Source organism: Oncorhynchus keta, chromosome 31 (assembly GCF_023373465.1).
Source record: "Oncorhynchus keta strain PuntledgeMale-10-30-2019 chromosome 31, Oket_V2, whole genome shotgun sequence".
NCBI lineage: Eukaryota > Metazoa > Chordata > Actinopteri > Salmoniformes > Salmonidae > Oncorhynchus > Oncorhynchus keta.
The window spans coordinates 21,183,365-21,197,854 of NC_068451.1; the positions used below are offsets into that span (position 1 = coordinate 21,183,365).

The window sequence follows — 14,490 nt, forward strand, 5'->3', positions numbered from 1 at the left end:
ACCACTGCATCACTCGGGAGTACTGAGATGCAGTGCCTTAGACCACTGCCTCACTCGGGAGAAGATGATGCCCTGCACATCCAACCAAGCATCAATTGAGTATTTAGAAATGTAAAAAAATAAGCTAAGAATGTTTTTTTTTATGAACAGAAATCGAAATGAGTATTTTATATTATTTTCACAAACTGAACCTTAACCATACTAACGGATCATTAATGACAAAGTCGTTAATTTGCATAATTTGATGGAAAAATCTGAGAGTACCGCTCTAAAATTCCACATGCTGCAGCACGTGACTATCTGGGCACGTGTTGTGCAGAGCATCCGGCTGCTGGGCTACGTGAGATATGGTGCGTGCTTTGTGGAATGGATGAAAACCGTGTGAGACCACATTGTGGTGAATCCATTGTAGTTACACACGATCTCAATGTAATAACGTATTTCACTAATCTAATTTTTGAGTGTAAAATAATATCTCAGGGGAAAAATATTTAAAATATACAATTCATTTATGAAAAGGGGATACTTAGCCAGTTAACTGAATGCATCTTCCGCATTAAAACCAACCCCTCTGAATAAGAGGCGTGAGTTCTGTCATTCACGTCATCGGGGAACAGATATTGTTGGGTGTTAACTGCCTTGCTCATTAGCAGAATGGCAGATTTGTCCACCTTGCCGGCTTGGGGATTCGAACCTGAGACGTTTTGGTTACTGGCCCAAAGCTCTTAACCGCTATGGTGGTATGCTACCTAAACGTTGAGTTTTGAAGTCGATTACAACAGGGTGTATATTAAATGTTACATCGCATATGGTGAGTTGCGTAAAAATATCTAAATGTATAGGAATAATAATATGTGAAGCCAATTAGCTGTCAAACCACAGTCATTATGTCAAACCATGAACACATTGTAGCCCACTTTTCTCAATGGCGCCATCGTGTGGTAGTGTGTTGAAATGATCAAAAAGAAAAGGAAGTACATCAATGACTTCATATCCCTCAGATCCCCCTTTTCTTTCAGCAATATTTTTCCCCTAAGGAGAGCAGCACCATCAAGAGAGTCAGGAAGTGAATTCTGTAAAGTCATCCAGATGAGAAGCCTACCTATACAACCCAGCTCAGCCAATGGCAGTCCAGCTCAGCTACCCACAGCCAAGCAGACGGTCTGATGCTATGTGGATCGATGTAGGACAGGATAAGATTGGATCGACCAGAGGTAGACTGTGCTACACAATGTACAAACCCCCGAGTGTCTCTGGATTTTAATAAAATGGATTCATTCATTTGAATTGAAATTATAATGGTGGTGCAACATTTCAGGTATCTCTCTAGAATATGAAGTCATACAATACGTTATATTTGACACACTTTATTAATACAAATACATAAATACAATGCATATAGGCTACTGTACTACCAACATTATCACCAAGAAAGAACCCTTGATGGAAAATATGTGTGATGTTATACATAAAAAGGCAATCACCCACAGACATCCACATACTACATTTACAAAAGGAAATTATTCCAAATTCAAACTCACATCAAGTTTCAATGTATAAGATTTGGTTCCATATCAGAAATGGTTTAGGATATTCAGAGCTATACTTGTACAGAGTTTGGCAAACCTTGTTTGATATTTAAATTGTATTGTATTGTAATGGAATGTTTGGGACCAAGATGGAGGACAGTTTGCTATCCAGACTTCTCTGTATAGCAGGTTGACATTTATAGTCATGAGTCTTGTCCTAGAGGCATAACTGAGACATTTCCTCTTAGGCCAGCTGCAAAGTCAAATTGGGTATATTGTAAAAATAATGAAAACAAAAATGAGTTTTTCGGTCTTAATTTAAGTTTAGGGTTAGCCATTTGCTAGTGTGGTTAAGGTTTGGGTTAGGGTTATAATTAAAATCTGATTTTATGACTTTGTGGCTGTGCCAGCTAGTGACCACTGCAGAGCAGAGCTGCCTCCAGAACAAGATTCATGACGGAAAATGCTAACCTTCATCTTTATACCTATGTCTCTGGTCTAGATATATGCCCTCTTCTCTCAATAATACAGCTCCTGGTCCCACCAACCTGTGATAGGGGAATGGAAATAATCTGAATTAGGGCTGACTACTGCAAGGAATGAATGGATGGATGGATGATAAATAGATGGATGGATGGATGGGTGGGTAAATGGATGGGTGAATGGATGGATGATAAATAGATGGATGGATGGATGGGTGGGTGAATGGATGGATCGATGGATGATAAATAGATGGATGGATGGGTGGGTAAATGGATGGCTGAATGGATGGATGATAAATAGATGGATGGATGGGTGGGTGAATGGATGATAAATAGATGGATGGATGGATGGGTGGGTGGGTGGGTGAATGGATGATAAATAGATGGATGGATGGGTGGGTGAATGGATGATAAATAGATGGATGGATGGATGGGTGGGTGGGTGAATGGATGGATAGATGCATGGAGGATGAATGGATGGACAAGACAGAGGCAAGAAAGGCTACTTACTTCCTGGATGTCTTCTGACCCCCAGCTTCCTGATCTCGTCATAGACAAAGATTAGAATTCCGTACGGGATTGGAACGAACCACCATTGGCCCCTGTAAGGGGGGAGTTATACGCATGAACAAACCAACATGAAAGCCATCAAAACAATGACAGAGAAGATGAATCGACATCCATTCAAGTCAAACAGAGTGTAACAGTACCTAATGGGCATGAAGTTGAAAATGTTTGGCATCCCTGGGCAGTAGCACAGCAGGTTACCCAGTAACAGCTGGAAGACGATGGCACTCACTAGCACCTTGTTCCTGCACACAAACAGAAAACACGGAGGATGGTCAAATAATGTTTTATTAGTCCCATCAAGATTGATACTTCCCAAGTTATTTTGTTGGAAGCCTTCTCTGCCACCATCCTTTCATAAACAATATATTTCATAGAGTATATGATTGTTTGTAGGGAGTAAGATACATTTGTTCCATGCAGTTAACATCCACTGACCTAAAGAAGCCCTGCTGGAAGATGGACAGACGGCGGGTTTTCCTGATCAACACATCAGCAATCTGGCAGATCTCAATACTGATGAAGAAGACAGTGTAGCAGGTGTACTGCTGATACAGACGCTGGGCGTATGTCTGCAGAACAGAGAAGACAGGAGATTTTCAACTGGCATTTCCAGGAGTTACAAGTAAGTGACGGCGCTGTAAAGCCACACACACTTGTCCATTCCTGGCCATAACACACGCTTATCCTACAGTAAGCCACACACACTCAATCACTCCTGGTCATATCTATCCTACAGTAAGCCACACACACTCAACCACTCCTGGCCATATCTATCCTACAGTAAGCCACACACACTCAACCACTCCTGGTCATATCTATCCTACAGTAAGCCACACACACTCAACCACTCCTGGCCATATCTATCCTACAGTAAGCCACCCACACTCAACCACTCCTGGTCATATCTATCCTACAGTAAGCCACACACACTCAACCACTCCTGGCCATATCTATCCTACAGTAAGCCACCCACACTCAACCACTCCTGGTCATATCTATCCTACAGTAAGCCACACACACTCAACCACTCCTGGCCATATCTATCCTACAGTAAGCCACACACACTCAACCACTCCTGGTCATATCTATCCTACAGTAAACTACACACACTCAACCACTCCTGGTCATATCTATCCTACAGTAAGCCACCCACACTCAACCACTCCTGGCCATATCTATCCTACAGTAAGCCACACACACTCAACCACTCCTGGCCATATCTATCCTACAGTAAGCCACCCACACTCAACCACTCCTGGTCATATCTATCCTACAGTAAGCCACACACACTCAACCACTCCTGGCCATATCTATCCTACAGTAAGCCACCCACACTCAACCACTCCTGGTCATATCTATCCTACAGTAAGCCACACACACTCAACCACTCCTGGCCATATCTATCCTACAGTAAGCCACACACACTCAACCACTCCTGGTCATATCTATCCTACAGTAAACTACACACACTCAACCACTCCTGGTCATATCTATCCTACAGTAAGCCACCCACACTCAACCACTCCTGGCCATATCTATCCTACAGTAAGCCACCCACACTCAACCACTCCTGGTCATATCTATCCTACAGTAAGCCACCCACACTCAACCACTCCTGGTCATATCTATCCTACAGTAAGCCACACACACTCAACCACTCCTGGTCATATCTATCCTACAGTAAGCCACCCACACTCAACCACTCCTGGTCATATCTATCCTACAGTAAGCCACACACACTCAACCACTCCTGGTCATATCTATCCTACAGTAAGCCACCCACACTCAACCACTCCTGGTCATATCTATCCTACAGTAAGCCACACACACTCAACCACTCCTGGCCATATATATCCTACAGTAAGCCACACACACTCACCCACTCCTGGCCATGTCTGTCATACAGTAAGCCACACACACTCAACCCCTCCTGGCCATATCTATCCTACAGTAAGCCGCACACACTCACCCACTCCTGGCCATAGCTGTCCTGCAGGTCCTGCAGATGGACGTCCTCCCAGTGGGACCTGAGCCCCACACACAGCAGGGGATACCAGCCCTCCTGGGCCATCGCTGCAAAGTAGTCTGTGAAACCAGCGAAAGACTGGATCGCTCCTGGAGAAGGGGATAGGGGGAGAGATAAACCAAAAGAGAGGGAGTGAGGAGAGAATTGAACATTAAATATGTACTAATAGACTATTTGTAGGTTATCACCTTGAATATTGGTCAATAAATCATTCAGCTTCAAGGATCAATCGGTCTCAAAGGACCTAGTGAAAAAGCAAGGCCTTTTTCATACATTTACATATTACAGGAGCAGACATGAACCCTCACCAATCTGGAAGTAGGAGTAGGCAGCCAGAGATTCGTTCACCAACCTATCCTTACGCGGGTTCCTGGGTTTCAGATGCATAATATCACTCTCTGCCTTCTCATAGGCCAGAGACACAGAGGGAAACTGTAGGATAGAAGAAGGATAATCGGCATCATTCTAGAATGGTCTTATAGTGCAGGGAGATGAGGGGTGAGGAAGAGGAGAAGACTCACAATGTCGGTGGCCAGCTCGATCATGAGGATGGTGATGCAGCCCAATGGCAGAGGAACACTGACAGTGATGTAGATGAGGTAGGGTGTGAGCTCCGGAATGTTCTTGGTCAGTGTGTACGCAATGGACTTCTTCAGGTTGTCAAAGATCAGACGGCCTGGGTGTCAGATATGGTCGAAATCAATCCCTCAATATCAGTATTACTTAGTATCATGAAGGCTTATCTTTGTGAAACCAAATATTGGTTCACAGGACACCTTTCAAATGTAATCAGCCTGTTAAAATGGCTGTTGTTGTGTTTTGTGATTTGCTAAGACACTCTCACTCACCCTGCTCCACCCCTGTGACGATGGAGGCAAAGTTGTCATCCAGCAGAATCATGTCAGCTGCATTCTTAGCTGCATCGGAGCCAGCTATGCCCATGGCAATACCAATGTCTGCCTTTTTCAACGCAGGGGAGTCGTTCACCCCATCGCCTGTCACAGCCACAATGGAGCCCTTAGTGAGAGAGAACGTGTGACAATGAGACAGAAAGAGAGGGGGAGAGGGTTTGAGAGAGATAACATGACAAAAAAGAAGGGTAAGCCAAACCAAAAACCTCTCTGGAATGCAGTGTGACTAATGGCTTGGTATGTGTGTGTGTGTGTGTGTGGGGGGTGGGGGGCTCACCAGGCGCTGACAGCTCTCCACAATGATGAGTTTCTGCTGGGGGGAGGTGCGGGCGAACACCATTTCAGGGTGACTCCTCAACGCTTCGTCCAGCTCTTCACTGCTCATGTCCTTCAGCTGACCACCACTGATCACACAGGCACGGGCATCACTGAAGACCACATAGAATAGATGAGAATATGATAGAACAGAACAGACATGTCAAATCCACTGACAGGGCGTTATTACCTCCAGGAAGTTCTCACTCCTTCTTACGTGATATACAAACTCTGTATAAATAGTCAAATATGTCACAGGAGATTCATCAACCACAGTGAGAGTCAGAGTCCTAATCCTGCCAGACTGTGTTGGTCTTAGGGACCAAGACCCACCTCCTGTTGACCTGCTCCACTGGGATGCGTTTCCTGGTAGCGATGTCCTCTACTGTCTCACTGCCCTCTGTGATGATGCCAACGTTCGCAGCGATGGCTCTGGCGGTGATCGGGTGATCGCCTGTCACCATGACTACCTGAGTGAGGTCACAGTGGAATCAGTTGATGTTGGTTGACGTGACACAATGAAGGAGACTGTGATGGCCTGTTACATTGTATTAGCTATGTTATAGGTCTCTCCTTTGTCTCCTCTGTCTTTCTCCTTTACCCTTATTCCAGCCGTGCGGCATTTCATGACAGCGTCAGGCACAGTGGCGCGGGGCGGGTCGATCATGGAGATGAGTCCAGCGAAACACAAACCAGACGTGGTGAAGTTCATCTCATCGGAGTCAAACTTGTAACCACGAGGGAACTCATTCTCATTTAGATAGATGTGACAGAAACCTGGAGACAAATGTTTGGACAGATTGGAGGGGTTAGTGGGTATTTATGGGCCTAAAGAAGAGATAGCATTAAGTGTTGGGGAAGCTACTCTGAAAATATTGTTTACCAAGCTACAAATTAATTCACACTGGAAGAAGTTAATAATATAATAATATAATAATAAGTTAAGCTACACTAAAGCCACCATTAAGAAAAACTTAGTTTACTTAACTAAAGTTACTTAGAAAAGTCATTCACATCGTGATATGATAATTTATCACAAAGTAGTTTATCTAAATCTGAAATGTTATAGACTACAAATTGCAAGAACAGATCACTCTGCAGTCAGATGTTAACAAAATGTAGTTCAATTACTAGTTGTATTACATGTAGTTCACAAATCAAATCAAATTTTATTTGTCACATACACATGGTTAGCAGATGTTAATGCGAGTGTAGCGATATGCTTGTGCTTCTAGTTCCGACAATGCAGTAATAACCAATCACTACACCCCAACACTGTCCCTTACCCAGCACTCTCTCCCCCAGGCTCCCCAGGTCCATGTATGCAGTCTGGAAGGCCTCTCTCCACTGTTCATCCAGGGGCATCTCCTGGCCCCTGATCAGGATGGTGGAGCAGCGCTCCAAGATCCTCTCTGGCGCCCCCTTCATCACCAGCAGGTAGCGCAGGTCCATGGGGTCTTCCAACTCATGCACTGACAGCTACTCGCCACCGGTGGGAGAAAGAGTACGATTCAAACACAAATAGCTCATTCTGGTAATGCCATTAAAGTATGCCTAATAGTCACATGACACACCTATACAACATACTGTAGATTATATAACACGCTTTCAATTGCCTTGAAATCAGATCAGAAAACCAGGCCTCTTACCTGGAACTTGTTGGTGGAGTTGAATGGTACTTCAACAACCTTTTTGAATCGCTCCCTGTATTCCATCATGTTCCCTATGGCCAGCTCAGTGAACTTCAGCAGAGCCGTCTCTGAGGCGTCGCCCACCACTATTCTCTGTTGCACATAGGTGCATTGGAAAAAAGGTAACTCATAAATCATATAGTTTTCATTGATGCTGTGTCTGTGAATGAATGTGTCTGTTGAGGCTAGTGTCTATCAGCTCACCCTAGGAATAGGCAGAGACTCCTGGTTGGGTTTGAAGATGGCCCGGTTACAGAGTCCTGCCACTCTTGCCAACGATCGCCATGTCTCGGATGATTGGTCAAAGCTCTGACCTGATTGGTCCTCTGTGGTGTCTGCGGCATGGATCACATTGTCGAACCACAGGTGGGCCACGGTCATCCTGTTCTGGGTCAGAGTGCCCGTCTTGTCGGAGCAGATGACCGAGGTGGAGCCCAGGGTCTCCACAGCCTCCAGGTTCTTCACCACACAGTTCTTCCTGGCCAGACGCTTGGCCGTCAGCGACAGACACACCTGGGGGGAGAGAGAGGGAGATGGTTGATGAAAACTGTTAATAACCAACTTGACTAGACAGACCAGAGCCTCAGTGTTGACTCACAGTGACAGTAGCCAGCAGCCCCTCAGGTACATAGGCCACCACGATGGCCATGAAGAAGATCATAGCCTCCAGGAAGGCATAGCCGATAAACATGGCCACCACGAAGAAGGTGAAGCCAAAGAAGATGGCCAGCCCAGCAATGATGTCAACAAAGTGCTCAATCTCTATGGCAATTGGTGTCTTCTCATTGCCTACGCCTGACGCCAAGCTGGCAATGCGGCCAATGATGGTGCGGTCACCCGTGTTGATGACTGTTCCTGTGGCCACTCCTGGTAGGGGCCAAGCAGAGGAAAAGGGATTTTAGATTACATTATGAGTGTAATGTTGAGGTTTTTGCAAATCTTTGCTGTTATGAGTGTAAACGTTTCTGTGGGAATCTTTTCTGTGTGTGATTTAATAAGGATTGTGTGTCTGTCAAAGGAGGCTGGTGGTGGAATCAATGGAATGGTACCAATACTACCAAACACATCAAACACATGGAAGCAACATGCTTGACTCGGTTCCATTTATTCCATTTTAACCATTCAAATGAGCCCATCTTCCTATAGCTCCTCCCACCAACCTCCTCTGGTGTCTGTCTGTAGTACCTTTCAGGCAGTGGTGGCATTGTGTATGTGTGTGTGTGTGTGTGTGTGTGTTTATGTGTGTGTGTGTTTATGTGTTTATGTGTGTGTGTGTAGCATAGATTGGTGGCACCTTAATTGGGGAGGACGGGCTCATCGTCCGGAATAAATGGAATGGTGTCTAACTCAAACACATTGTTTCCATATGTTTGATGACATTCCATTTACTCCATTCCAGCCATTATTATGAACCGTCCTCCCCTCAGCAGCCTCCTGTGATGTGTCTACCTTCCAGGCAGGTGGTGGAGAAGAAGGCGATGTTCTTAGTCTCTAGGGGGTTCTCGTGGGTACACTCCGGGGTTTTGCTCTGGGGCTCTGACTCTCCTGTCAGGGATGAGTTATCCACCTGGAGAGGATGAGGAGATCAAGGAACTGACAGGGTTATAACTTATGAAACCGACCAGGGTTCAATTCTGGGTCTTCTGCATAACCTAACCCTAACGCTAGCTTCATGTCCACACCCGAGTCAACCCTAACCCTAGGTTCATGTCCACATCCCGGATCAACCTTAATCCAAGCTTCAAACCTAACTCTAACTATAACCCTAACACTAATCCTAACCTGAATCCTAGCTCTATGTTCACATTCCTGCTCAACCTGCATCAACACCCTTAGCCATTACTTCTAGGTTGAAAGTGTGTTAGTGGTCTATAATGGGAACTGATGGCCTAGTGTACCTACCTTACAGCCCTGGGCAAAGATGATGCGGATGTCAGCAGGCACGCGGTCACCACCCTTGATCTCCACCAGGTCTCCCACCACCAGGTCCATGGCATTGATCTGGTTCTTCTGCCCGTCACGGATCACCAGGGCTTGCTAGAACGAGATAGATGATTATACCAAATCCCCGTATTTCAATGATTGATTGCCTTGGATCAGTTCTGTAGTGAGTGGATTATGATCTGTGTTGATGAAAGGAATAGTTTTGTCTTGAAAGTAAACAGTTTCTTACAATAACAAAGTAACTGTTGTATGGGTATTTAGGGCCAGGAGTGTTTCCTGGTCTGGTAACATCTTCAGGAAACACTCATGGCCCTAGTTGTAATGTATTTCCCTAGTTATAATGTATTTACTTAGTTCTAATGTATTTCCCTAGTTATAATGTATTTACTTAGTTATAATCTATTTACTTAGTTATAATGTATTTCTCTAGTTATAATGTATTTCTCTAGTTATAATGTATTTCTTTAGTTATAATGTATTTCTCTAGTTATAATGTATTTCTCTAGTTATAATGTATTTACTTAGTTCTAATGTATTTCCTTAGTTATAATGTATTTCTCTAGTTATAATGTATTTCTCTAGTTATAATGTATTTCTCTAGTTATAATGTATTTCTCTAGTTATAATGTATTTCTCTAGTTATAATGTATTTCTTTAGTTATAATGTATTTCTCTAGTTATAATGTATTTCTCTAGTTATAATGTATTTCTCTAGTTATAATGTATTCTCTAGTTATAATGTTTTTCCTTAGTTATAATGCATTTCCTTAGTTATAATGTATTTCTCTAGTTATAATGTATTTCCTTAGTTATAATGTATTTCTCTAGTTATAATGTATTTCTCTAGTTATAATGCATTTCCTTAGTTATAATGCATTTCTCTAGTTATAATGTATTTCTCTAGTTATAATGTATTTCCTTAGTTATAATGCATTTCCTTAGTTATAATGTATTTCCTTAGTTATAATGCATTTCTCTAGTTATAATGTATTTCCTTAGTTATAATGCATTTCCTTAGTTATAATGCATTTCTCTAGTTATAATGCATTTCCTTAGTTATAATGCATTTCTCTAGTTATAATGCATTTCCTTAGTTATAATGTATTTCTGTAGTTATAATGCATTTCCTTAGTTATAATGTATTCTTTAGTTCTAATGTATTTCCATATCTTTACCTGTGGCACTAGATTTTTGAAGCTGGCGATGATGTTGGTGCTCTTAAACTCTTGGTAGTAACCGAAACAGCCAGTCACCACAACAACAGTGATCAGAGTGATGGCGAGGTACAGCTGTAGACAGGTGTGGTCACAGAGAATTAGTGATGAAACAAACAGTCACGATATGTTGACAATGTAATACATGTTATTATCGAATGTATTCCCCTTTCTTCACATACAGTATTTTCTCCTTCACACTCCCAGTGCAACTTTAGCCTTTCCTTCACGCTCCCAGTGCAACTTTAGCCTTTCCTTCACGCTCCCAGTGCAACTTTAGCCTTTCCTTCACCCTCCTAGTGTAACTTTAGCCTTTCCTTCACCCTCCTAGTGTAACTTTAGCCTTTCCTTCACGCTCCCAGTGCAACTTTAGCCTTTCCTTCACCCTCCTAGTGTAACTTTATAATAGCCTTTCCTTCACCCTCCTAGTGTAACTTTAGCCTTTCCTTCACCCTCCTAGTGTAACTTTAGCCTTTCCTTCACGCTCCTAGTGTAACTTTAGCCTTTCCTTCACGCTCCTAGTGTAACTTTAGCCTTTCCTTCACCCTCCTAGTGTAACTTCAGCCTCTCCTTCACGCTCCTAGTGTAACTTTAGCCTCTCCTTCACGCTCCTAGTGTAACTTTAGCCTTTCCTTCACCCTCCTACTGTATCTTTAGCCTCTCCTTCACGCTCCTAGTGAAACTTTAGCCTTTCCTTCACCCTCCTAGTGTAACTTTAGCCTTTCCTTCAACCTCCTAGTGCAACTTTAGCCTTTCCTTCAACCTCCCAGTGTAACTTTAGCCCCTCCTTCATCCTCCTAGTGTAACTTTAGCCTTTCCTTCACCCTCCTAGTGTAACTTTAGCCTCTCCCTCACCCTCCCAATGTAACTTTAGTCTCTCCTTTACCCTCCCAGTGTAACATTAGCCCCTCCTTCACCCTCCTAGTGTAACTTTAGCCTCTCCCTCACCCTCTCATTGTAACTGTAGCCTCTCCTTCACCCTCCCAGTGTAACTTTAGCCTCTCCCTCACCCTCTCATTGTAACTGTAGCCTCTCCTTCACCCTCCCAGTGTAACTTTAGCCTCTCCCTCACCCTCTCATTGTAACTGTAACCTCTCCCTCACCCTCCCAATGTAACTTTAGTCTCTCCTTCACCCTCCCAGTGTAACATTAGCCCCTTCTTCATCCTCCCAGTGTAACTTTAGCCTCTCCCTCACCCTCTCATTGTAACTGTAGCCTCTCCCTCACCCTCTCATTGTAACTGTAGCCTCCCCTTCACCCTCCCAATGTAACTTTAGTCTCTCCTTCAACCTCCGAGTGTAACTTTAGCAAACACTTCAACTCTCTCCTTATCCATCTGTCAACAATCCCTTCCTCACTATTCTAATATTGTTCAACATTCCTGCTCTATAGTCTCCTACTTCACCTCTTCCTCCACCTCCTCCTACCCTTCGTCTCTCCTCCCCCTTTTGGTCTCCCCGCCCCATCCTCCTCACATCGTCAAAGCAGCCGAGGGTTCCCCTGGAGAACTCGATGCCGAAAGCAATGAAGCAGATGACGGCTGCCACCCACATCAGACACTGCAGCCCTCCGGCCAGCTGACGGGCAAATTTGACGTACTCTGGTGTCCCTTTGGGGGGCAGCAGTTCGTTGGGGCCGTCCCGCTCCAGAACCTCTGCTGCTTTGCTGGTCGTCAGGCCCTGAGGGGATTTAAGGGGGAGGAGGGGGGAGAGAGTGAGAGATTTACTCTATATTAGCAGCAGTCTGTTTCATCACACAGACAGACGGACAGAAACCCCATGGTAGCTTAGTTACCTTGGTAACACTGGTGGTATACCTCATCTCTAGCTCTTCTATTGTGATCTCGTGGTCGTCCTGTAAAGATTGACAGAATGTTAAAACTACAATGTATTTATGCTGCAATTCTGTCCCATTTGATTTAATTTGGCATATTCTCTCCAGCGCTCTCTCCTTCTGGTCTTGTGAACCACACTCACAATGTCCATCTCCTTCTTCATGCCCTCTAGCCTATCCTTTTTCTTTATCTTCTTCTTTTTCTTCATCTTGACGTCCACCTCTCCATTCATCTCAAACATGTCGTAAGAGTCCTGGAGACAAAGAGATGACATCCTGTATCATCTCGCTAGGGGGTGAATATACAATATCCTTGATCATTGAAGGACAATCTCATTTAATTCATGACAATCTGATCAGAGCTTTGATTAATGACACAAATGGGTCACCTACCCCTTTACTCATGGTGGAGGGCCTGCCCAAATCAATTGAAGTCCAACGCTCAGTCCTCTCTCCCCCCGAAATCTTGGAAGCGTCTTTATATCCTCACTAGGGACGTTCCTCACAGTAAAATCACCAACCTCCACAGCAGGACCAGACTGTTGGCTCAGCTTTATATACTACTGCACCACCTTCACCTTCTCTACCCGCCCCAAAATGGCAGTGTTACTTTAAGTGTAGCCAATGTCACCCCTATTAAGGTGAATGGCAAAGCGTCCCCTAACCACTTTCATATCAGTGCCAATGGCCTTGTGCGTAGGGCTTGTACCTGTCTTATCAGAATACACATGTTTCTACGTTCCCTGATTAACTGTAAAGCTATCAAGAAGGTCAATGCCGTTCCAAAGTCACAACTACTTCTTTCACTTGTGATAGGACAAATCTGTATTACATCAAGGGGGATTTTCTTCTCAACTCAGATACACATTAATTGACTGATATATTGACACTGAGACAATGACTGGTTCATCCCATTCAATGACTGGTACAGATATAGAAGACATGAATTGTATGAAACACATCTAGTGAGAAGTAGATTCAAATGCCTTGTATATACAGTATTATAGTTCATTATCTGCCCTCAGGAGGGCCTAACTTACAGTGTATATCAGTGTAAAAAACGGTAATGGTCAATTCAAATAGAATACAGTGGTATGATCATGCCAGGCCAGTAGGCATTTAGAAATTGAGACTTTTTTTCTACATTTCCTGTTTAGGGGCCAATGTCAGAACACCTTATCAGTGGAAGAGTGTGTAAATACTCACAGTATTTGTGCCTCAGACTGCTAAAAGGTGTGATGGTGACACACTCCACATTGGCATCACTGCTGTGTCATCTGCCCTTATAAGGAAAGAACAGTTGAACATTAAAAACGAATTGACACTCACAACCTCTTATGTAATGCTCCGTGTTCCCATCACAAAGACACCAGTGGGTGGGAGATGAACTGGCGTAATACTTTTATTACTGTTATTGAACTACCACAATGCCTATTATAACTCTTATTGAATTAAGTGAAATAATGTTTCTTCACTGGGCAACATCCATCCAACAGTGAATTCTATCATCTGTCATTTTATCAATAATTTTCCATCATGTTTGTAAGACATGTATTGTAAACACCCTGAACAGGTGATTTTTATAACTAACCCAAGTCTAACCCATGACTTGCTCAGTTAAATAAAGGTTCAATTAAAAAATATATATATTTTAAAAGAGATAGACCAGATTAGAAAAAATGTGCCAACCAGCATTGAGCTAAACTGAGCCAGCTCAACTGTGAATGGAAGCCAGTTTGGATTTTGGCGTCACTCCTATCAAATCCCATTAAGAGCATACGCCATTGAAAGAAAAACTTGAATTGTTGCATCTGGTTGTGTTGTTGTCCTCCGGAGGCTAGCTAGCTAGCTAAAATGGGCCCTTTCCTAAATTAGCCATTGATGGAGATAGGGATGTGGACTTGTGGTTTAACTTAATTCTCCGTGCTGGCCAATGATTATAACAGCAACTCTGATCCAACCATGAGTTCATACA

The 14,490-nt window shown here is 43.6% G+C and overlaps 1 protein-coding gene across 1 annotated transcript; it reads right to left on the bottom strand.

Annotated features, from left to right (window-relative positions):
- Positions 1–1,351: 1,351 nt before the first annotated feature.
- Positions 1,352–13,077, bottom strand: LOC118364085 (potassium-transporting ATPase alpha chain 1-like). The gene is made up of 22 exons (XM_052489918.1): positions 12,909–13,077; positions 12,659–12,769; positions 12,477–12,536; positions 12,158–12,361; positions 10,644–10,757; positions 9,427–9,561; positions 8,974–9,091; positions 8,123–8,391; positions 7,729–8,037; positions 7,483–7,617; positions 7,120–7,312; positions 6,435–6,610; positions 6,167–6,303; positions 5,796–5,946; positions 5,456–5,624; positions 5,129–5,283; positions 4,916–5,039; positions 4,551–4,696; positions 3,017–3,150; positions 2,722–2,823; positions 2,522–2,613; positions 1,352–2,077 (listed from the first exon to the last, which is right to left on the bottom strand). The coding sequence occupies exons 1-22, from the start codon at positions 12,918–12,920 to the stop codon at positions 2,049–2,051; spliced, it is 3,075 nt and encodes a 1,024-aa protein (XP_052345878.1). The 5' UTR covers positions 12,921–13,077; the 3' UTR covers positions 1,352–2,048.
- Between the last annotated feature and the right edge of the window lie 1,413 nt (positions 13,078–14,490).